This window comes from Oenanthe melanoleuca, chromosome 6 (assembly GCF_029582105.1).
Source record: "Oenanthe melanoleuca isolate GR-GAL-2019-014 chromosome 6, OMel1.0, whole genome shotgun sequence".
Lineage (NCBI taxonomy): Eukaryota > Metazoa > Chordata > Aves > Passeriformes > Muscicapidae > Oenanthe > Oenanthe melanoleuca.
In genome coordinates, this window is record NC_079340.1 from 4,789,637 (window position 1) to 4,814,658 (window position 25,022).

The following is a 25,022-nucleotide window of genomic DNA, read 5'->3' on the forward strand; positions in this document are numbered from 1 at the left end:
TGGCACCCAACCATCCAAAAACCAAGACAAAGTGGGATCAAGATTTTAGATACTGGAGAGAAGCAAAGGAGCAATTTGTTTGCTGGAACCTTTGGAGCTTCAGCACTTCATTTGTATTTAGGAGAGGGGCAGCCTTCCACAGGGACTGAAAGTGGCTCAGCTAACACCAAGTCATTCCCACAAGATTACTGGAAGCTGTGGCCTTGCCACCCACACCAAGTCACTTCTGGAGTGTTTCCTTTGGCAGTGGTGAGGCTTGGTTTAGCTGAGCTCATGTGGGTTCTGCCCACATGAAAACATGGAGTTCATAATGTGTTTTAAGGTGCTGTGGAGCTGGTTTCAATGTTTGCTAAGCCATGGGCACTAGAGTGGCATTTACAGCCTTGGCTCACAGGCCTTGTGCTGTGCAGGAAGGCTCAGAGAGTCTCACCAGGGTGTTTTTGGTGTAGTCACAGTGGCTCCATTATCAAGGACAATGGCAGCAATTACACATTGACCCCTGCTTGGAAATACCTGCAGCTGGAGTTTGCAGGCAGTGAATGAGTTAGTTCATCTGAGCATGAATACAGATGCTGGATTTTGACTATATTTTTGTTATCCACCCATGATTCATGGCAGGCTGGCCTTATTTTCTTTTTCATGCCTATAACTGAGTATTTTTCAAAGGGAGCTAGTGATGATTCTACAGGTATCACTTTCTGAAGGAGCCTGTGGATTGGTTCTTTCTGAGCAGTTATGTTTAGAACCAGGCATTAAGGAAACACAAAAGAAAGCATATGAAGTCCAGCTTAATTATAGACAACTCTCAGAACCACAGTCCATTAAAAAGTTGTAGAAGATGTATTGAATATTTTTGAATAACAAAAAATCTAAAGTTATAGTATGAAATTATTTTTTTATAGCAGTTAGCACTCCTAAAATGAAATACAAAAATTTAATTTTATTTTTATATGTATTTATATTTGTATACACAGGTTTTATATGTGTCTGCCTGTCTGTATGAACATACATATGTTTTGGGGCAAATCTCTTGTGTTTTGGCTGTGCCTAATGTTAGTTACCACTGCAGAGATGAGAACCTCTGAAGTACAGGGAAGGTTCTTAACATGAAGTTTATAGCAAACCCTAATGCTTCAGCACAGAGATAACCAAGATGTGCTGGTAGGAAACAGAATCCTCTAGTAGCTAAGGTAATTGACTTTTGTATTGACTTTTTAATAGCAACTTCCAAGGTACAGCTCAGGCACAGCTCTGCTGTGCTGCTGAAGTGTCTCAAGCACTTGCACTGTTAATGGTGTGGCTCCTGGTACTCAGGGAAATGGGGTCTCTCCTGCAGGGCTCAGTGCAGTCTCAAGCTTCCACCCTCAGCTATTTCCTCACTACAGTCCTTGAAAATGAGAATGGTTTCATTGCACAAAAAAAACCTCAGCCCAAACCCTTTCCAGTGTATTAGTTCTTTTAAGAGGTGTTTCTAGCTTTGTTTTAATTGTATTGAGCATGTTTCAAGGTGATTGGCTGTGATTGGGATTTTTCCAGTAAAAATTCAGAGGAGCTTCTGTAAAGGTTTTACTTTTTCTAATCTACTGCAGTGAAACTGCCTTGTAGAAATATTCCCTCCCAAGTGATTGAAGATGTGCAATTTACAAAGCCAAATCAAGTTGCAAAACAGAGATAATCAAATTACTGACTTCTATAAAGGTGCTGCTGTATTATTTCATACCCTCCCTTCCTGATAATCAAAACAGGAGGTATGATTTATTTGAAAATATGGGGGGGTATTATATTCTTCTGTAGCCAGCAAAAGACATGATTTTGGCAAAAGGCAGGGAATAGCTGGATTACAAATCTGTTTTTTGTCCAGAGCCACCGCTGTACGACTAGATATTAAAACTGAGTATCTATGAATAATGTCATTAGGGCTTTGGTAAGAGACAAAAATAATTTGTCACTGATTTATGTAAAAGGATTTTTGGGTGTACTCCTCTCACATCTGTGAGTAACCAGTTTTCTCTGAAAGCTCTTTGCAGCTGTAGTATATCTAAAATGCACAGTGTTTGGCATTTCAAGTGATGAAGCTTTATATAGTTATTAGAGGGACACTGTACAAAACATAACCCACAACCTTAGCCAGCCTAGCCCAGCAAATAAACAGAAATAGAAGAAAATGATGGATTTTAATGGTTTCCTCAGCTGCATTAATGCCTTTGACAGTCTTGAAAAGAGAATTCCTAATGAGAGCTGAAACAAATGTGTGCAGGAAGTGGTCTTGCTATTGCTGCTGCACATTTGAGTTCCTCTAATTGCATCAATAAGGAATTTCTGCTCCTCGTCTAATGAATGCCTTTTGACTGCTTTCTGAAAGGCAACTGGATGGAGGGATAAACACTGGCACCTTTTGTATGAAGTCACATAAACAGGTTTCAATTGCTAGCTATCAGCCCTAGAAACGCTGTGTTACAATGCAGTACAGCAAATCCCACTGTACCTTCTTATTTTTAATTTTTTACTAAGCCTGGGTTTCCCTCTGCTTTGCCCCTGGTGTGATACCTAAGGGTGCTTTTTAGTCTCTCTTGTGTTGGGCAGCAATCAGGCATTTTTTCAGAGCTGTTCCTGCATCATCTCTATCCTCAGACAACTCACAATTCACATACTGCTACACTACCTGGGTCTTTACTTTGTTCTGGGCTCAGAAAGGGAATTTTAGAGCAAGGACTGGGGATGGGGAGGCAGAGGGGGACACACTGAGTTAGATTTTTTTTTTCATTGTTGTAATTTTTCTCCCTAACCAGAGGCACAGTTGGTGCAGGTGCAGTGGATTACTTATGAAAGAAGTTTTCTATTTAAAAACAAGAGAGACTTTAATGAAATCAGTGGAGGGTTTGTACAATAGGTATTGTATTAAACCAGAGCTCAGGCTTCACATTGATTGCGGTATTTAAATTTCAATGAGTTGATTATGTATGAGAGTAAAATGACCAGTATTATGAATGTACAAAAAAGGGACATGGAAGAACTGTGCCAGAAAAGTGAGAAAAACGTTCCCTTTATAGTCCCTAGAGTTCAATAAAGCACCACTATTTCCCAGCTTTTAAAAGCTCTTTTATCACAATGGTTCATACCTCGCATTCCCTGGAGCCTGATTTGTTATACGTGCAGGGTCCCGTTCCATTCAGCAGCATCTCACTGGTCTCAGTGTTGGTGGGTTTGTAATCTACATAAAATTCCTGTGTGCTTGGAGTCATTTGCTTCAGCGACTGTCTTTTCTTTTTCCTGTGCCTTCGCATGAGAGAGCGCTGCTGCAGCTGCTTCATGCTGGCAGGGTAGCGCTTCCACGACACATAGATCACCAGCAGGATCACCAGCACCGACAGGAACAGAGCCACGCTGCCTGCTATGATTTTGTGGAAGGAGATGTGCTCTGTGTCGTGCTCGGGCTCGGAGCTGGGCTCCGTGCCTCCCACAGTGGGGGGCAGAGGGGGCTTGCTGTCGTGTTTGGGCCTGGTGAGTTTTGGTTTAAACGTTGGCTTTGGGAGAGCTCGTGCTAGTTCAAACCTTTCCGTGGTACTCTTGCCACAGATGCTGTAGTTTTTCACTGCATCGACAACGTTCACCCCTTGCAGCTCTTTGGGGCTGGCACAAATAATTGTATTTTCCCTCAGCCCTTTGAAACTTTTAAGCCAGTTTACCAGAGAGCAAATGTTTCTGCTGCATTCCCATATATTCCCGGCAAGGCTGATGTCATTGAGGGATATCCAAGAATCCAAAATCTCTTGACCGATAAATGTGAGCTTGTTTGAATCCAGGTTGAGGCGCTGTAAATTGGGCACACACTGAAAAACACTGGGTCCACTGAAAGCTTCTATTTCATTGCCAGATAAATCAAGTCTTTGTAATGAGCTCCAGGTCCAGGACATAGTTTGTCCTATCACACTGATTTTATTCCACTGTAAATAAAGGTTCTGAAGGCTGACTAGCCTTGGAAAAAGTGCCAGGTTGAGCTTAGAAAATTGATTGTGCTCCAGATGAAGCTCTTTCAGTCTGATCATACCTGCAAAGACATTCCTGGCTAAACTTCGGATGCGATTGTAACCCAGGTCCAACAGTTCAAGGTTCCTACAGTCTTGGAATATTCGAACAGGGATGGTTCTCAGGGAATTGGACCGCAAGTGTAAACTCAGCAGCTTCCTTAAGCCCCTGAACTGTTCAGATCCCAGAGACTGCAGCTGATTGTATGACAGATCCAAATTCCGGAGGTTTGTCACAGGTCTGAAGGTATTATTAAGAAAATAGGAGATTCTGTTGGAACTCAAGATCAACTCTTTTAGTCTGCGTATTCCACTGAAAGCATTTTCGTCAATATTGCTGATGTGGTTATGGTCTAAATAGAGCCAGGTGAGTTGATTAAGACCTTTAAATTGATTGTATTTTAGTTTTTGGAGGCTGTTATATCGAAGGGACAAACCTAAACAACCAGCAGATATACTTGAGGGAATCTCCTGCAATTTCTGAGATTCACAATATACCATTTTGCCTTCACACCTACAGCCCTTAGGGCATCCTCGTTCAGCAGAAGAAAGCATTGTCAGTAATACAGTAGGGGCTATTACCAGAGCTACAGCTGATCCGCTCAGTAGCCTAATTACATTGAAACCTGGAAATAAAAACAACTTAGAAAAGTTATCCCCCCACACATCAGTCATTTCTTTCAATCATGCTAAAATCTTGTACTTAACAATCATTTACACAGCCCTAGCTCCACTCGACTACTTTTCACGTTTTTTTTTTTTGTTTTTTGTTTTTTTAACTAATTTTTTTTGTCTTTTTTTCCTTTAAGAATACCTTGATATAAATACTGAAAAACAGTTGGGTAAAAGGTCTAATCCCTAAGTCATTTAAGTATAATAACAAATCACAAGTCTATGGAGTAATTAAAGCACAGGCTATGCAGTAACTACGAACCGTAAATTAAAAAGATAACATGAAAAACATACCCATCCTTTGTGTTGTTCAAAGGTCGTCCTTAGGTCTTTTGTTTTTTGCTTAGTATGCCACAAGCATGGCAGCCCCTGTCAGCTGCACTGTAGTGAGTCAGGGCTCGCTGACACCCAGGAAGAAAAATTGGACCCCTTGGGAGATGGACCGATTTTGGAACATTATTCTTTGCCAGCCGTGCAGAACACTCCAAGAATAAATCAATCCCAACACAGCATTCACAGCAAAATGTCAAATTCTTCCTAGGTAATGGGATCTTCATGGATATCACGCTTTTGCATCTTTCTAGTTAGGAACCTGGCTTTTAAAACGTTGCCTCGTAGCAGAGCATGTCGGTGGGTGCTGCCCGCAGCTCAGCCCCGGGAGCTGCCAGCGCCGTGCCCCACGGGCCCGCGGCTCGCTGCCGGCAGGAGCTGGGAGCCGGGCAGGTGCGGGGAGCCCGGCAGGAGCAGGTGCGGGAAGCTCTGCAGGTGCGGGGATCCGGACAGGTGCGGGGATCCGGGCAGGAGCAGGTGCGGGAATCCGGACAGGTGCGGGGATCCGGGAAGATGAGGAGAGCCCCGCAGGTGCGGGGATCCGGACGGGTGCGGAGAATCCGGCAGGAGCAGGTGCGGAGAGCCGGGCAGGAGCAGGTGCTGGGATCCGGACAGGCTCGGAGAGCCGGGCAGGAGCAGATGCTGGGATCCGGAGAGGTGCAGAGAGCCCGGCAGGAGCAGGTATGGAGAGCCCGGCCCGGGACGCGGCCCCGGCGCTGCCGCGCTCGCATGCCGAGAGCTCCGGCCGGCTGTGTCGGGCTGGCGCCGGGCGCAGCCTTATGTAAAGCTGCCCCCAGCGGCAGCAGCACCGCGGGCATGTGCAGTGCCTGCCTTCCCTCGCAAATGAGGAGCTCTGCCGGGAGAGCGGCCGCCGCTCGCCGCGCAGGGGCAGCTCCGTGCGCGCTGCTGGGGGCTGCCGGACTGCCCCGTCCCTCCCTGCGTGCTTGGAGAGCTGCCCCGCATCCATGAGCTGCTGAGACGTTCTTCTCGACGGCTGCCGTGACATTTGTAGGATACAGATAGAAATTTTTGGTCGGAAGGATTTTTTTTTTCCTTACCGCATTAGACGTGCTCTCATAACCTTTTTGCAACCACTCGCTATTTTTCAGTGAAGTATCAGCCCCCTCAGTGTGTCTCTTATCAAGTGCTTTAGTGTAGACACTATTTTTTACACCATGAAAAATGTTTTTGGAGATGACATATTGCCTTTTTGCTTTCTTCTTCTCTGTTAAAAGGCTCAGTGCCAGGAGGTTAGAAGAGAGTACGGTGCTCATTTATTTCCCAACTTGCTGTCACTTTGTTTCACAACAGCAACACTTCAACCACAGGCTCCCAGAACCTTTACAACACAGCGACTAAGCAGCTTGGCGTAGTACCTTAATGAGGTGAATGGTTTTTACATTCACTTAAGACATGGACAGGATTTTATGTGAAGGTACAAGAATGCTGAGCTTTCTCTATCTGTGATGCTCTACAGTGCTCATATATCACCAAGGGAGCCTTCTTGTCTTTCCTTAGTTTTGCCTTCTTCACTGCATGCTGTAGGGAAGAACACATCCTCTCACCTGGCAGAGCAGGGTAAGGTGGTGTTACAGCAAATCCACCCCACTGGCAGTCTTCCTTCACCGAGAAATATTTGATTTCATCACACATCACACACATGGTCACATGTGTGTGATCACACATGATGGTGGGCAAGTGGGAAATGCTGGCTCTCTGTGGTGCAGGAATGGGCAGGAGGCTGGAGAGAAGTGTACTGCTCCTTAGGGGTGTGGAGTGCAGTCCTCAAATGCAGCCAGACAGTGCTGAGAACCTCTTTGCCTTTCTGGGGGAGAATCCTTACCCTTGGAATAATGTGATCTGGCTTTCCCCTAATTATTCACTGCAATGAGAATAGAATAACTAAAAATGAGGTGAAACCTAGAATTTCCCAGGCATTACCATGCCACCTTTGTTAGTACTTAGGCTGTGGATGACCACAGCTAGAGTTCCCACACTAGCATTAATGCACCAAACCAGGGTCCCAAAATGAGGAGTGCAGTCATTCCTGTCTAACAGCTAGGGACATCTTTCATCTCAGAAGTGTATTCCTGTGTCATGGCACATTCTGTGAGAATTCTCTTCAGGACAGATTGGTGGAGAGGGAAAGGGTTAATTGCTCCATCAATCTCTGTCAGCATCACCCTCTCCCATGCTCTGCTGCAGCTCGTTTGGGGCTATGCAGTCTGGTCTGTAGGCTCGAGGAGCCAGTGACAAACAGCAGAGTGCCCTGGGCCCTGAGCTGTTCTGCTGCCAGCAGTGCCACGTGCAGCCTGTGTCCTGGTGCAGGCTTCCCATCACTGCCTTGGGGTGCCTCTGTTCTTGACAGAACAGGAAGAAGGCAGTCCAGACCTTGGGTAAGTCAATTTGTCTTTTGGAACTGCTGCTCTTCCTCTGTTGACAGTAGATGTCTGTGAGAGGTAAACTCTTTATTGAAATGACTCTTTTAGCTTCCTAAACTTAAATGGCCTGAAATTAGGCCTGACTCTTCACCTGGTTCACCTGCTGTTTACACAGCATGTAAAACTTCCAGTAACATCCAGATCCTTTCTCCTGAAGAATTGGTGCAACTTGGTGTACAGCTGGCACTCAGCCTTTTTCCCAATCTTCTACTGTTCTCTGCCTTTTCCTTTTTTTGTTTCTCTCCCTCTTCCACCTTGGCTATGGAGTTAACAAGTAACTTCTTGGCCACCATGAGTCAGCAGAGCTTCAGCAGCTTTCCTAGGGTTTTAATAATTGCCAATGTACTGGACTAATAAGAGGGAGCAGCCACTCTTTACCAAGAGTTATTTTCATTTTTCTGAAAGGGGTGAGACATCAAGACATGAACAGAGAGAGCATCAAATCTATGTTAATGGATTGCCAAATTGAATTTTCTTTACTGAGATCCTTTTTGAATTACACAAGCAGGAAAAGTGCCAGAGTCTGATACACAGGTTTTTAAAATTACATTTCTGTATCTTTATATAGCAGAATAAGTTCTTCTCCAGTTGTGGAAATAAAGGTCCCAGTATGAAACAAATCCCAGTATGAAACATTTCTTATAAAATTTCAGACCGATCTGGCCATATGAACTATGACCAATAGAGAATTAAGTTAAAGCTGTGTTTTACATGAGTAGACACCTTTGCCTTGTAGCAGCTACACCTTGTCTATCAGTGCATCCCCTTTGGGAAACCATTCAACTCATGGAACTGGGAAATGAGACCTTGAGGCCCAAGTGGTTGCTTCTCTTATGGGTAAGCTAAGGATGGTTTCCATTAGAACTAATCCCATGACGCCTGAGTGCCCAAGACCCAGGAGTTTGGGGACACCTCAGTGTGAATTTAGCTCTGTGCATTCATCCTGCAGGACAGTTGCTGCAGGCATGGGGCATTGTGAGCTCACCTCTGTATCATTCCAGGTGTCCTGTCCTGGAACAGCACTTCCCAGTCAGGAGCAGCAGCCAGAAGGTGCAGGTGACCCAAGGCTCGGTGACTTTGTGCTGACTGAACATTAATGCTCAGGAACAACGTTATTCCATCTGGCTGACAGAAAAGTATTTTAGCTAATTCTGCAAAGAAAAACTTCTTATGAAAATTTTTTAATTTATTTGTTTAGTCTTGAACAAGTCCATGTTTTGGGGTTTCAGCCGTAAACATAAACTGAGATACCACAAAACCTTAGATGCTTGTAAGTTTTGACTTTTATGACTCTATGATCACTCTAATTTTTCTCCTGGGCTTTTTCTGAGGGGAAAATGGCATAGATCAGGAAATACAGTGGTAAATGTGTTACTAGATTTGCCTTAACATCCATCCAGATGAAAGGAGATGTGTTGGGCAGAGCCTGTGGTGAACACGACAGAGAAATTCAGAGTTGTTTGGAAATTAGGCACTGTGCTAAGGTAGTGATAGTCCAGATTTTTCTCTTGGTGCTAAACTTTCAGTAGGTTTTATATCTGGATACTATTCTAGATTGATTTTACTGCTGTCTGATTTTGCACTAATTTGCTTCAATTAATTTCATGTTTCATTTGGGTTTTCTTACCTGGTTAAATTACAGTGTGCTTTCTTTTTCTATTAATTCTGGCTGAGTTCTCTGTACCTAGATGCAATTTCCCTATGGAAAGCTTAGTACGAACTGCAGCCAAAATAGTAAATGGTGAAACAAAAGGTGGGATTCACTGTGAAAGCCTGTTCCTCTACAGAGCTGCTTTGGAATTGAAACTTTTCACAGAGAAAAGGGGAATGAGCAAATTGTGCATTTGTTAGGATTATGAGAAGGCACCTCTAGCAGCCAGGTACATCTGTTTGCTAAGTACATTAGAGAAGAGGGGGTGACAGAATTATCAGGTGTCCATAGAATGGGGGTGAGGGGGCAGGGAAGGGATGTAAACTTCCCAGAGTGTAAGAAACCAGGTGCTAGTGGGGTTCTATGCAAATCAGTCACAAGCCTTCCCCTGTTCTGTCACATGGTTCACCTTAGCCTTCCTCAGGATATTCCATGCTTACTCTTTAAAGTCCATTTAATTATGATGTTAAAGAGGAAAAAAAAAGAAGAAAATTAAAATGTTTCTGTTACTCCCATGAGAAGTACATTCAGGAATGCAGTCTGAGCTTTTCTAGACACAGGGCACAAACTTTGGAATTGAGACTAGACCAACATCCAGGTTTTCCTGCTCCCAGACAGAGTTCTTGGGCCTGGAAGTGCCTTTATGTGTGAATCACACATCCTTTTGGGGACCTGTAGTTAGCAAGTGCCACGCTGTGTTCTGTTTGGGTTTATGAAGTGACACCATGTGTCATTCCCTTGACTTTATTCCCCTATAAAGAAGGCAGGAGTCAGCTGGGTTAGCAGGAGTAGCTTGCTCTAAATGGTACTGTAGTGTGCTATCTGTGTATCATTGGGAGAGATAAGTCTAATAAAATGTGCCTGCAATCTTGGAGCTGGTGATTAAATGAAGCTGCTGTTCCATGAGGATCAGATTAGAGCTGGGGGCGTGTAACTCCCAGGGTAAATATCAGAGCGTGGGACGGCACAGGGAAACTCAGGATGCAGCGTTGGCTGAAGACAGGAGGAGGAGAGGGAACTGGGAGAAAGCCAGGCCCAAGGAACATGCAGGCAAGGGAAATCGAGGCAACAGAAAATGTTCTGAAGAAACAGGAAAGAGGATTGAGACTAGAGAGGATCTTATCCCAGGAGTTGGTCTGTACTGCCCTTGGGACCTGGCTTTACAAACAAGCTGTGGGTCTGCTAGGAGATAAAACTGGCACTGAGAGGTAAAAGAAACAATGGGAAGGATCCCACTGATTGATGAATGGAATGAGAGAGACTTGTCTTTACAAACAAACTGTAGGTCTGCTGATAAATGAACTTGGGTACTGAGAGATGAAAGAAGCAATGGGAAGAAGCATAAATCCCATAGGAATTCCACTGATTGACACAAAGAGAAGAAAAGGAGAGGAGTTATACATTAGAAGGGGGTCTCAGGTACTGGACTTTTGGGAAGTCTGTGGCTCTCAGGAACCTCAGCCAGTGGGGAAAGAGAGAGGGACATGTGGCTGGGAAATGAGGATAAAAGGAGGCTCCTTCCTCCAAAAATTTGAGAGACCCCAGGGAAAGTGCCCCATGGCCTCTCCCTTTATTTGAATAAAGTAAAGGGACCCCTCTGTCTCGTTTTTGGACATAAACCTCTGGTATTTGTGGATTCGTTTTCCTGACAAGGGCAAGCAGCCTGTGCTGCAGAGACACGACATGAGATGCAAAGCTATCATTTTACTTACTCTCTGAAATTGGTATGACCACTTTTGTTTCAGTGGATTTAGTGTTGATCCATTCAGGCTTATCCTCCAGCATCTCCCTGAAAAGTTATAATATGAGTAGAAGCAGCAGAAGGTGCTGAGGATGAATGATCAGCATGAAAGTAGAAATTAATTACATCTTCCACATAGTGCTTCAACCTGCAGAGCATGAATGATCCCCAGCATAAGTGCTTGGAGATCTGTGTGGGAGATATGTTGAGATTGAGATTAGGTCAGAACAAACCCGGCCTTGTTGCAAAAGCTGCTGTCCCATGGGCCAGGATGCCATTGCTGGGAGAATGCCTCCTGTCTGAGTGTCCAGACAGCACTGCCAGGGCTTTGGGGCTGAGAAACCTGCTTGTCTGGAAGAACAATTTGTCTCGGTTGAAAAGACAAATATCTGCCAAGGAAGGTAGAAACCTTCCTGGAACAGAAAGATGTCCTCTCCCTTTGAAAATTATGGTGCTTCCAGGCAAAAGTATGCAAAAAAGGAATAACAGTTCTTTACAACAATATATACACACACACATATATGTAATGAGAAGAACAACAATAAAAGCTATAAAAAATAAAACCGAAGAACCCCAGTCACGGCCTTTATCCCGCCCGTTCAGCACCTTCCCCTTCGGCCCAGCCGGCAGGGGGCGCTGTTGGCGGCGGTGCCTCCCTCACACGGGCGGCGGTGCCTCCCTCACACGGGCGGCGGTGCCTCCCTCACGCCGGCGGCGGTGCCTCCCTCACACGGGCGGCGGTGCCTCCCTCACGCCGGCGGCGGTGCCTCCCTCACACGGGCGGCGGTGCCTCACTCACACGGGCGCCGGTGCCTCCCTCACACGGGCGGCGGTGCCTCCCTCACACGGGCGGCGGTGCCTCCCTCACGGCCCCGGGGGCAGCCAGTGCGGGCCCCGGGAAGAGACAGGACGCCTGGGGTTCGCTTTCCCCAGGCGCTTATTTGCACGGCGTGATACCCTGGCGATGGCAGCCGCCGGCGTTACAGTCTCCGGAGACAGGGAGGAGGTGCGGGCCCGTTTTCCCTGAAACACCCGCAGACAGGAGATGGTGAGTGAGGGTGTCCCGGCGCTGGCGGGGGCGAAAAGCCCAGTCAGACGGCAGCGCACACAGGGCAGCAGGGAGAGCTGCGCAGCAGCACCGAGCCCTCAGCAGGACGAGGCCAGCAGCAGACACCGCCCGAACAGCCCCACGCTGCCAGCGTGTTTCCCCTCAGCCAAACGGGTGCCCAAAGCCCCTTTTCCCATTCCTGGAAGATTTCAGTGGAATGCTAGAACCACTGGCCAGTTCTTTGGCATCGCAATTGCCGACTATTCATACCCCCCAAGCGTCAAACTTCTCTCCTCACTGGGTCTTTTTTTCAGGTGACAAATGGGAGAAGATTCACTGAAAAACCCAAAGTCACCACAGTCTCCTGAGGTGTCTACTTGTGCCTTGCTGGAAGAGTTCTGCATGTGCATCGGGGCGGATTATGAGGGATGGCAAGGGGAATGAACTCCCCGGGCAGCCGGATTTACATAGACATCGAATAGAACAGGTTTGTTCATGGACAGGTCTGCAAGGGCAGGGACAGCTGTGTAGAGGCATTGCATCACTGAATCCTAGCAGAGCTGCAGCCTGGTCCCCGGGAAAACCACTAATGCTGATGGTGTCCGGTTCTGGCCAGAGCGAAAGGAGCAAGCTCTGAGCAGGTGCTGAGAACAGGAACAGAAACGCTTGACTAAAGACATGGTGGTGGTAGTGCCAGCCATGAGACCGTTTGCACAGATTTGTTGTTCACCAAACTTTAGATCTTTTCAGTGTTGCATGTGTATATGTAGTTAAAATTTACCCTCAGGGCTGGCCTTGCCTCCTCAGCTGTTCCCTCTGCCCTCATGCCTTTTATACTCCTGCCCTTTTCATACATCTCTGAGGGATTAGTATTTGACATTTGCACAGCATGGAGCACACATAGATGATGCATGTTCACACATTTCTTAGGAGTTTCAGACCTGTGCCCTGCCATGCACTTAACTCTGTGGGGCTCCAGATGAAGCTGCCTTGATATCTCACTATGTGCTGAGGCTGTCAAATTAACTATTCTGTCAGCTCAGCCCTGAAATATCTGTTGGCTGCAGTGGCTCCTTGACTGCTGGAGGAAGGCAGCTGGCAAGAACTTTCATTATAGGAAACCCCTGACATCCACATCATACCAGAAACCACTGTAACTTGTTTTCCAAACCTGGGCTTTTATTCTAAATTTTTGGGGTCTCAGTATCTTCACTTACAAGGGAGGAATACTGGCATGTAATTATTCTCTAGGCTTATCAGTATAATAGATGATGTGCTTGACTTTTTGTCTGACACTAGTTCCATTCAAACATATAACCTTTCCATCAGTTAAGCTGTCTGTTCCTTTTTGGAATTCCAGCACAGGTTATTCTGCATCTACTGTAATTTTTTATTGCTTGTTATGTGTATAGTTTATTTTGATGCCTTTTTCCAAGCTTGAGTGGCCAAATAGTAGAATTCTGTGTGAGGACAGTGTAGTTGTCAAATATAGAGACACAGACTTCTATTTAAAATGCAGAGTTTGCTTATATCTGTGGTTAATATGTTTGCCAGTATCTGTTCACTTACAGAATCTTTCTAATGTTAGAAGAGTACCATTTTGAAATATTGAATATTTTGAATATTACCTTTATTTTTCCTGTAATATAAAAATTGCAATAGACACATTTTGAGTGTCTTGAAACAAAAGGTATATGTAGCAGTATTTCTTAGGATCAGACCTGAATTAGTAGAAGATGTTTATTGGATGCTTCCTAGGCTTACTGCTCTTAACATAAACAGGCATACAGGAGGGCAGAGTAGAATGGTTTCATTTGACATGTTGAAATGCTCTAAGATAATTTTCCAGTCTCTCCTTTACTTGCTTATGCATGAAAAGCTCTACAGAGAAAAAAACATTCCATTTTCCTCTGTTAGGACTCCTGCTTGGACTTTAGGGTAAGGCTGTGATTTCCAGCCTGAGACAGTCAGAGTGATGTGCTATTAGACAGCATTAGTAACATTTTAAAGAGAAAACTAAACATGACAGTTGAGCAGATTTGCAGCTGAAAGAGGAAAACATGAACAAAGTTAAGAAGCATATAATTGTGCTCATTCCCACCGTGACTAGCATAGCGATGATTTATTCCAAGTGGCTGCAGTTGCATGCTTAGTCACTTCCTTCTCTGGCTTCAGCCTAATGCTGTTTACTGCCATTTTCCTGCAAAAAAGAACTTAGTTCTCTTTTTCATCAAAAGTTTCAGATTTTTTAGCTTTTAGTGGTTCAGTTAAGTATTTTTCAGTGGAGCAAGCTATGGCAGCGTGTAGGTATTCCAGCTTTGGTAGCCTGGTGTTCCTGAGAAGGCTCAGAATGTTAAATTATGCTGACAGTCTTAGTTAACCAGGCTGCCATCAGCTGCAGCTGAGGCAGGGGTCACTCATCCATGCCAGTAATGGTGGACTAAAACTTTATGATATAAGAGAAAATGAAATACATGCAGATATGTTTTGGCTGTTCCATTCTGTATTTGCCATCCTTCTTTGTCTTCTCCCATTGGGATGTCTAGCAGACAGAGCTCTGAAGAAACCACGTGTGATTTAAATGACCTATTAGGTCATCTTCTCATGTCTACCCAAGATAATTGTCTTAAATTAAATGTGATTAAATAGAAATAATAACCATACGACCAAACCCCCAGCATGATTGGGTGATTTAAAAAAAGTGCAACAGACTCCTGGAAAATTAAATAATAGATAAAAAACCATCAGGGTTCCTGCATATTTCTTTTGAGTTCTGTGGCAATGTACTGTACTGTTTATTAAAACTAAGTGTCTTTCACCCAGTGGACAGGACAGCAAACAAATGACAAACCATCTCAAAGTGACTCAATACATGTGTAAAACAGTAAATATCTGCAAACTGTTAATTGCTGATGGCCACAGTGCTGAAGGGTCGGGGAGAGGAAGCTGACATGAAGAGAAGAATTGGAGTTTTCACTCTCTCTCCTGTTTCTTGCAAGAATACTAGGATAGGCATGTTGTATTTTTGTATTTTGTAAATCCTTCTGTCCAGCATTCTGTATCTCCTACGTAGATAAGAGGCTTAAAAGCACCTTTTCCTCTTGCAGCTTAGTTGCCTACAGTAGCAAGCAAGCAAGAAATGCTGCAGTTGATAACCAGTTAGAGGCTGTGGCCAGTCTGTGTGGTGGAGACAGGAGAGCTGAGCCTGAGTGAGTCAATAGCTTCATTTTGTGTCCCTGAATGGTAACAGGAACTGGGAGAAAACAGAAACACTCACAAGCATGGATTCGGTTTTAAAACCATTTTGCCTCAAGGCAGGCAGAAAGCAGGGGCACCTCCATCCACCTGCTCTTACAGGGAGCCTCTCTTGTCACAGGTACGTGACAGGAAGATCTGTGTGTGTCATAGGGACATGGAGTGGCTGCTTGCTTTGGTCTTCAGCAAATGTTTGTGTCATCATTTATTTGTGATTTAGATGGACCAGGTTGAAATCCAGAGCAAGCAATAGGCATGTGCCAATATAACTAACACAACAAAAATGCTTGCTGGGGCCATTTCTGCTGCTCTGAGTTGAGCAGTTTCCTGTGTTTCTTTGTAAGTTTGTAAACTTCTAGGAAACAAATGCACTTCATTCTATCAATGCAGGACTAAAAAGAACCCAAATCCCAAGATAACTGTGTACAAATCTAATATACAGAGCAGCTGTAAATAGAGTGGTGCTACAATGTTATTTAGTTTGAAATTCATAAGAAAAGTGGGAAAGAAGAACTTTTCAAAGCAAGCCAAAGATAGCTTTGTTTTTTTATTTGTGTCACCAGTATGTCTCATTTCAGTTTAGTTCATACTATGATAATTGAACCCCACAGTACAATTCCTGAGGGACTTCTAAGGTGATGTGCCCTGATGCTGTTGAAGTGCTTTAAGAGTTCCAAATACATGGGATATTTAGTAAAAGCTAAAAGACATGAAAGTCTCATGTTTCAATATAAAACTAACAGAAAGTAACTAACGGGTTGTAGGAAAAGCAAAAACCAAGGTACCGTATGGCCACGTTACTAAGAAAAATCTTTGCAGTTTTCTTTAAAATACCCAGGACTTGCTGCTCCGAGACAGAAAGCTGGAAGAGATCCAGTGCTCTTATCTGACACAGCAATTTCAATGTTCTTCTCAGTGTGATTTAAAGTCAAGTAGAAATACGCTGTTGGAATTGAGATATTTGTAAACGGATAAAAGTCTTGGAGTTGTATCGGGACTGCCTCAGAGCATTTCCAAAAACTGTAAATGTTCTTGAATGCATTTGCTTCTTACATAAATACCATGGTATTTGGAATTCTGTATCAGATACTTACTGATCAAAAGATTAACATTTAAAAAAAGACAGTAATTCATATGTTCATGGAAAAGACCAGGGTTTAATATTTCACCCTTTCATAAACACAGAAACAATGAGTGCCAGCGTCTGTAACAGTTGAGCTGCAGACTTCTTAATTTTCATTAAATTTGATTTTGATTGGTTTTGATTAAATTAATTTTGATTAAAAACAAAGTTTCACCCAAATCCAGCTTTATAAAAGGTTTCCAATAACTGTTACTACTAGGGTTATTCACAAAGTCCAAATCTGCCACTGCCCATTCCTAATGTGGTGGGAATTGCCTTCAAACTTGGATCTTCTGCTTGAAAAAGGCTGCATCAAGGATGCAGAGAACAAGAGCATTCCTGCTCTTTGTAGGGTTTTTTTTTTCCATCAAATGACTTAACTGCTGATAGAATGAATTATGTGAGTGTGGTTCAGTTGCAGAATTTCACAATGGGAGGGGATTCTCCCTTGGTATATTTTTCTCTCTTTTTGAATAATAAATCTCAGCTCATATAATGAACTAATACAATCTGTTACATGCAAAGATCATGGGCTGGAGAGTTGCTGATCTTAAGTATGTCAAAATTAGCCTCTTGAATGTTCAGCATCTAGTTTGATAGGTATGCCAGTGACCTTTCTTTTGTTACTGTTCTTTTTCTCAGCTACTGGAAATACTTTACAGCTATTTTTTGTTTTGTTTTGTTTTGTTTTCAAGTGCTTCTCTAGGACATTTGTATTCTTTGCTTAGGTTGCCAGTTACCTGGTATTTTTTACTTTAGGCCACTTGCAGCAGAAATGTATGAAATGCCTGACGTCCCACTGTGCCTAGAATGTATTTGAAAAAGAGTAAATGTTTTTAGTGCTTTACAAGTTTGCAGCCTTTGCCACGTTTTGCTGCTGTTTGTCTTTTGCTTTCTGCACAATTGGCTTGGCACCATGCTCTGCTGCCTTGTCAGAGGCTGGCTCCAAGTGTCGTGTGTGTCCATGCTGCCTTATTTTACTTGCCACACTTTAATGCAGAAGCAGCCAGCAGCAGCAGCAAAGCAATCTGCTCTGTTTCAGTACCCATTCTTTCCATTGTTATCGTTCAGGAAAAGCAGAAACCACATAGGAAAGCATTTATGAATTCATTAGAGAGTTTCTCATGTTCTCAAACACAAATGAATTTTAGAATTATGGAAAGCTGAGCATCATGATATGGAGTGCTGCACTATTTAAGCACTTCCCAGGAGTGCTGATGAAAAGGAATAGAAGTGGGTTGGATAGGATGTGGATGGCAGAGCAGCAGTGTCCTCCCACAACTATGGCTGTCAGAGGTCATTAGTAAGAATTTACTGATCAAGTTTAACAGTTTAACATAACAGTTACTGGGTCTATATTTTGCTGATTTTTGTTCCTTATGGAATTAATTGCTCTCTGCTTGTCTCTAATTTGTACTTTACGTGATCAGAACAGAGGTCAGAGGTAAATCTTTCATGTTGTCACGTTTGGGTAGGTTTACTCCTGGTATTCAGGGTGATTCATCTATCACATTTTATACTGATTCCATTCATGCATTTTGAATTTGAGCATAATAATTCCCTAAGAGCTTGTGAGTATGCATTAGACATGCTTGTGTGTGCTGTAGGTAGTGTCTTTAGAAGTCTGATAAAATCTGAAATGCAGATATTCTGTTTTCTTGGAGTCTAAGACTATAGGAGTTGTTGGCTTTGAAACAAAATGAATAAATGGGAGCTCACTGTAAAGTGCTGCTGCCTCTCCTGAGTTTTGCCATTACCTTTATTTAATGGAATAGGTTTTGACATCCATCAGGCAGCTGTTCTGGCTTCTCATTCTCTTTACTTCCCTGCAAAAGGGAATTATTTTATGTGATGAAAAAGCAGTATGACTCTTCTGTTAAATGCAGTCTGCCTGCTGAAGTGAGGAGCCATGAAAACAGCACACAGCTGAAATGTTCTTGGCTCTGGTACCACAAGGGGTGTATATTGTTTAGTCTAAACACACTGGCATGAAAGATGTTCTTCCCTTGTAGGTAGCTGTCCCTCATGCTGTTGAATGTCTTCCTGTAGGGTTAGGAAGACAGGCTCCAACATTGTGTCCCCATTTGCATCTCAATTAACTTGGAACTGAAGCAGGTAACTTATGTGACATTCTGAAGGGGAGCTTTTGTGTCCCATTATTTTGCATTAGTACTCTGTGGGGAAAGAGGCCGAGAGGGTAAAAGTTCTTGTTGGCAAGGTTCATTTGTGCAGTGGATGAGAATATAGGATGGCATGTTTCACCCTCTGAGCCCTCCTTGGGCCCACAGTTGCAGATCAGTGGGAGTTGTGCATATTCAGCCACCTCACACCAGAGTGTGTATAGTTCCTGTGGTACTGGTACCAGCTGTCAGGTACCAGCCCTCATGTTCCTCACAGCCTCATGTCAGTGCTGGTCTGGGACTTGAGGTGTTTTCTTTCTGCCTGCTATGACTGTCAATCAGTGTATCAATCCAAGTTGAATCACCTTCTAATGCACAAAGAAGTAATTAAACATCCACACGATCTTTAATACAGGAGTTTTACTCTAGCAGACAAGGGACGTGTTTTGATTTGTGGAAGATTGTTGCAAAATGTTATTGCTCTGGAAAAAGATTACAAGGGAAATGTAGTAATCTTTTTATCCAGGTCCTTGACATTCCCATTTAGTTCTAGCTGAAACAGTGATGGATGCTTCTGCCACAAGTCCATGGGCACAGATGGGACCCAGGCAGGGGTACTGAGGTGCTGCCCAAGCCCCTTGCCAGTGCTGGCTGACTGGGCAGCTCGCAGGCAGCTGGAGCTTGGCCAGGGGACGCCCATCTATGGATGGGCTGGAAGGGGCATCCAGGCAGCTGCAGGCCTGGCAGGTGTGAGGCCACACAGGATCGAGTGCAGGTCCTGCCCTTGTGTTACAACAGCCCCTGCTTTCACAGCTGGGATCTCCCAGAGGTTATTATTAGACAAACATGCTTGGAATGAACTACGGGAAAAAAAAGATAACAGCTTTGATTTAAGGCACTGAATGGTTAACCTTCCTTCTTTTATTTCTTCTGTGCCAGATAAAACTCCCACCACTTCAGTGTTGCCATGCAATAAATTTGTTTTGTTGGGTTTTTTCCCTCCTTTGACTTGATGATTCATTGAGATCAAACATTTGTTAAACTGCACTTTTGAAATTTCTGTTTATTATTTTTCTATGCTTGGTATTTTGAGGGCTGCTGGAAAAAACTGACTTTTACCAGGCTAATCCTCATATTTTCTACAATTAATTTTATTGAAAGAAATGCAAGTTTCAAAAATGTTGGTGTTTTTTTTTTGGTAGAAAACAGGCAAAGGAATGTATTTGCTATTGAGCTTGCATGACTACTCAGGACATTTACCATGCAGTTCTCCTCTCCTCAGGTTTGTGGTTTTTTTCTGTCTTGGGTAGAGTTTTTTTAAAGCTGTTGTTTCATTCTGCTCCTTCTCTATGCCTGCACCCAGCAACCTCACCCTAAGAGCCCTAATTACCTTAGTTGGGGTGAAGAACAGGCACAGAGTGGGGAAAGAACAGCTGGACTGAGAGGGATCAAAGGAGACTGGCATAAAGGAGTTCTGGATTGTAGGCATTGTGGAGTTAGGGTAGGAGGACATAAATCCAGATGCTACAAAGGCAAAAGCATAGGAGAAAGGAAAGAGAAAGGAGACTTCTGGATCTAGAAGAGTATTTTGGAAGAAAGCAGAAACAGGACCTCTGATAGTAAAAACAGAAATCCATTTCTTTAGCACCAAGAAGCCATGCTTGCTTTAATTGTAATCAGCTTTAATGAAAAATCCTGGTTATAAATGAGAAACTGAGGCAGTTTAGGGCAGAAGATTAGGAGGGAACTCTGTCAGACAGGGTTTGCAGCAGGAAGGGAAAATTCGTGCATGGATTAGAATTGTAATAACTCTGGAATGGACACCTCCAGGAAGGGTAAGAGCTATGGAGAAGGTTGTGGTATTGAATTGAAGCAAAGAGTTTGTACAAAACAAATGGGTTTGGGACAAGGGACAGATCTCAGAAAATATTGCCTGGTCAACTTACACCAAGACCCTGTTTTCAGGTAATGACACAAACTTTTTTCACTCTGCAGAAAGGCTCAAGGCCATTCCTTGTTCTCTTTTTATTTTACATATGTCCACAGGATCTCTGCTATTTTAATAGAAGGACTCTCCATTTGCTAGACTCCTGCCAGGATCCAGGTGGTACAAAGGTATCAGTGCCAGGTGCTGTCCTTGGGACGCAGTGACCCCATGCACCCTGACAGGCTGGGAAGCTGCCTGGTGGGAAAGGACCTGGGGTTTATCCTTTGGACCTCACCACCTCTTAGGAGTAAAGCATTTACAAGGTGATGGGGGCAAATAGTCACAGGAATGTGCTTGCCTATTTATTGTAGGTTAAAAGTGAGCTTGGGGGAAGTTGTCACTTCCCAGGGAGTTGGTGTATGGGAGTCCTTGGATGCATTTGGCTCAGGAAATGGTTCTCCCATCATTGCTACAATGAACTGGCAATGGCTGATGTTGCACTTCTGTGCAGCCCAAATCCAGCTGTGTTCTGCTGCCACACATTGAACCAAGTCTAAAAATTTGATAGTTCAATATTCTAGTCGTAATTTCCACTGAACACCACTGCTGGTATGATTGTTGTATAATGACTGAGGTGGATGTGTTTGGTATTCTCAGATACTCACTGGCTGTTGATTAGGGCTTTCATGTAACACAGACTAGAGAATAGGTTCTGGTGGCCTTTCCCTGTTGGGAGGTCATGTAATCTTTCAGTTTAATGAAACCATTTGGGTATCCTGAATAAGAGAAAATCAATTTTTGAGGTATTGATTGGAACAAAATTCAAAAGGTCAAGTATAATACTTGATCTTGGAGTCTCTGGCTTAATACTCTGTTCAGGTAGGTATTAAGTATTAGGCTTGGCTGCTCATCATGGATCAGGATTGGAAATAGAGAATGAAATGCTGTTTAAGGCAAGAGTAGCTGGCTCTCTGTATTTAGGACCACTGAATGGGGAGTGTTCAGGGATGAAATGGTTCTGGTTTTATCTATTTTCAACACTTGCAAGCATACCTTCAAATGATACCACAAGTTCTGTTTAGGTCTTTAGTGTAGAAATTGTTAGCTGGAGCAGAGTCAGTGGACAGTATGCAGAAAGGGTTAATAGCAGCCCTAGGAGTTCATGATATCACTGAAAAAAAGACATGACAGATGTTATCAAAAGATAACACACCAAGAGTGAGAGATATGGTAGTTCTTTTCAAAACTGCTCATAGACCGACCTTCTGTACAGCTTGAAGGTTTGACATCATTGATCCATATTGATTTCATTGGGGAGTTCAGAAGAGTTGCTGCCATTATGTAATTAGTACTTTGAAGCTAACAGAAAGCACATACAGCAGCCTCAGTGCTGTTAGAATTGTAATGCTTCACTTTCACAGTGTTTTATACCCTGATAAATCAGGGGAACCTGCCAGTGCTACCTGAAGGTTGGCCTTAGCACAGAGAGAAGAATATCTGACAGCAGACAGACAATTAGAGGAAGAGGAAAACCCAGCTGTACTTTGGACCTCAGTTCTTGGCATGTTTGCATCTTTGACTCAAAATATCATCCCACATTCTGTGATGATAGATTTTTGAGAGATTTCTTTGGAATCACTAAATATTTAGTAGTGTTTTATTACTGCTTCTCTTTTCAGAGCTATAACTGTTTATTGATTGAAGTGAGCATTTTCTCTGTCCATCCTCACTGTTTTACTTCATGATAGTACCTAAGGATGTGAGCCTGTTTCTTTTATTGGTACAGTGTGCTCATTTCTAGGACTGCACATCCCATAGGGTCCTACCCTCCATCACAGTGGTTTTCTTCTCCCTTAGTTGGGGTTATGGCAGTAGATAGCTTGGGAGACAGAAAGACGTGGTGAATAGGCTCCAGCAAGGGAAATCAAATTGTCTGGCTGCATGGAATGAGTTAAACTTCAGTTCTGAATCTTTAAAGCTCTGTTTATCCTGCAGCGAGAAAAGGTTCTTCTCTTTAAGGGAAGTTAAAATTGTTCAATGGGAATAAAACTTTTATGGCAGAAATTGTTCCCTGAGGAAGAATGGAATTATAAGAACACAGACTTGCCTGCCAGTCTTGTCTCTGTGGGAATGACACCTTGTATAAACAGCATTTGTTCCATTCTGAGTGTGTATTAAAGTGATATCTTTGGACACTTGTAGTGATAGAACTCTCAGACCACAGACAAATTGTTGCCTCCCACAGTGGAAGGTATTTGAATAGAAATAATTAAAAAAGTTCTGTTAAAAACATTTTAGTCACGGGGTTTTGCTATTGCAACAAAAGGCAATTCATTCCTCAGACTGTAGAAAGGTATTTACTTTAAAATCAGTTGGAAAACTGGATTTAACTAACACCTAATAAACACAAAATTAATAAAAACTAATGTATGTATAAAACAGTCTTAATCGATTACACACATTGCAGTAGCACTTTTAGATGACATTGAATTTTACAATGTATAATGTTTGAATACATACATCCCCTGAGATTGCAAGGAGCTCAGTATTATTGCAAAATAAGGTACGCTAGTAACAATAAAAGAAACCAGTGGTTTTATTGTTTTGTTTAGATTCCAAAATTCAGAGGTGAGGAACAAGATAATAGTTCCTAGATTTTATTGGTAAATTCCTCATCTGCCTTAGTGTGACTGAGTTAATAACAGATAAATGGTTTGTTGCTGAAGTGAGGGAGGATGCTTTAGAAGAGGTTCTGTACTGAGAGGTTTATTTTTCTTTCAAGGAAGATGGTATTAATATAAATCATATTAACTTATTAAACTTAACTTATTAACTTATAAAAAATACAATATTAAATGTCACCAGTGCTTTTTAAAATTTTTTTAATTAAAAAAAATAATTTAAAAAATGAAACTACATAATTTATGTTTTTTTCTGCTGTAATAGAAATGCATTTTTGTTTACTGGTTTGACAAGATAACATTGATTGAATAGCTAACCCATCTGATTTTCTCTAATAGCCAGAGAAATTAAACTTTGTATTTGTATCTGCCATGTAAGCCAAGATGCTGTGTCACAAATCTGTGTCACTTCAGAGAGCTGCATTCCTTAAATCTGCTGGGGGCCAGAGGGCATTGGCTGTGATCCTTTGGCTGGCCAGCCCAGCTCTCCAGTGCTGATTCCCCACTCAGGGCCAAAGTCAGCTTTTAGAAGAAATAGTTGCAGTCTCAGCAGTGTAGAGAGCTCAATGAGGTTTAGGATGGCAGATTTCAAGTCTCCATTCCTCAGTCACTGCCATAGATGTTATAACTGTATCCAGCTCTACCATTGTGTAGTCTGGAAACTTTCTCAAGTAGGCAGAGCTTATTTGAATGTGTGATTCTTACCCTAGGAGATGGAAGCTAAATAGGGAAAAAAACCCAATCGTTATAGAAATAAGCTTGTGATTACATTTCATAAAGTATTTTAAATATTTGAAAATATTAGTATTGGTGTTTAGCATTAACTTTGTTGGGCAAAAAAAAGCCAAAACAAAAAACTCAGAAATATTACAAGTCTTCCACATTGCCATCCCAGGGTTAAAACCTGAAATCTAAGTTGCAGGAATGTTACTAATAGTTTGATCTGAGATGTTGAGCTTCAGAAATAGGGCTGTTCTCTACTCCCTCACAGTTCCCACATCTCAGTTTGATGATAGTGCAGTATCTACAGGCCAGTATCAGCTGTATTGAGGACTTCTCTTTGTCAGGAAATACATTAAGCAGGCATAGCAAACTGCATGTGCATCTGTTCATAGGCACATCCCCTACTTGGGTCACAGAAACTTTTGGATTCACACTTAGGTGTTTCAGTTATTAGTGAAAAAAATATTGTTTTAAGGTGCTTATTTCACGCACATTTTGTAGTTGTACTTGGAGGGCCAAGGAAAATGTATTTTTTAGAGTGCCTGGCATAATGTGGTTGGTGTTGGCAGAATCTTTAGCACTGGTAGATTTTGTCTTCATTGTTGTTCAAACCAGTGAGGAATGTGTGAGAGTATTTGTTATTAAAGGAAGCCATACTGAAGTGGCATCTAGAAACATCTGCTTTCTGCTGACACTCATGAATTCACATGGCAAAGATTGAAAATAGTGGTGTGTACAGTGAATACTTCTACAGTGGCATGCATTTATGAACTGTGAAGTGAAGAGGATAACCTACTAAGATGATTTTGGAGGAAAAGATCCAGAAGAATGAAAATATCTGTATAATTTATTTTGCAATTGGCATAGCTGTTGGAAATACATTGTTTCTCTGGCTTCATTGACTATGGATTATTTTAGTTCAATATATATTTTAGTTAGTGTGCTGTGTTATTGTTTAGTTCAAACGAGGAGGAGACTTTTGTAGGAATCTTCTGTATTTCAATATGAAATTTTCAAAGCAGTGCAAAGCAGTGATTTAGAAACCTAATGTATGGACTGTGATGACAAATCTAGTAGCTAAGGCTTGTTATCATCACAGAGTTTATTTGGTTAACTGAATAGTATTGGATCAATCCCTCCCCCTCCTGTATTTTAATTATCTAACAGTGTGTGTGACACCTCCAAACAAAACCAACAGAAAGGAGATTTTAGCTTTTTTTTTGGGATGAAACACTGCCCTACCTGACCTGTTCTGTTTGGAAGTGAGACCTGGCAGCAAGAGGCA

General features: G+C 42.7%; 2 protein-coding genes across 5 annotated transcripts in view; one reads left to right on the top strand and one right to left on the bottom strand.

The window, feature by feature from the left end:
- The window catches only part of LRRTM3 (leucine rich repeat transmembrane neuronal 3), a 75,295-nt gene extending 69,386 nt beyond the window's left edge, over positions 1-5,909 (bottom strand). Inside the window, exons 1-2 of one of the 2 annotated variants that reach the window (XM_056494518.1) lie at positions 4,992-5,909; positions 3,120-4,651 (exon numbers count right to left, since the gene is read on the bottom strand). In XM_056494518.1, coding sequence (XP_056350493.1) covers positions 3,120-4,651; positions 4,992-4,995 — 1,536 coding nt within the window. In that variant the 5' untranslated portion in view covers positions 4,996-5,909. Of the gene's footprint in view, positions 1-3,119; positions 4,701-4,991 lie in introns of those variants that run through there. The other variant, XM_056494517.1, reaches the window with a different exon arrangement.
- The window catches only part of CTNNA3 (catenin alpha 3), a 382,123-nt gene that overhangs the window by 168,149 nt on the left and 188,952 nt on the right, over positions 1-25,022 (top strand). The window lies entirely within an intron of this gene.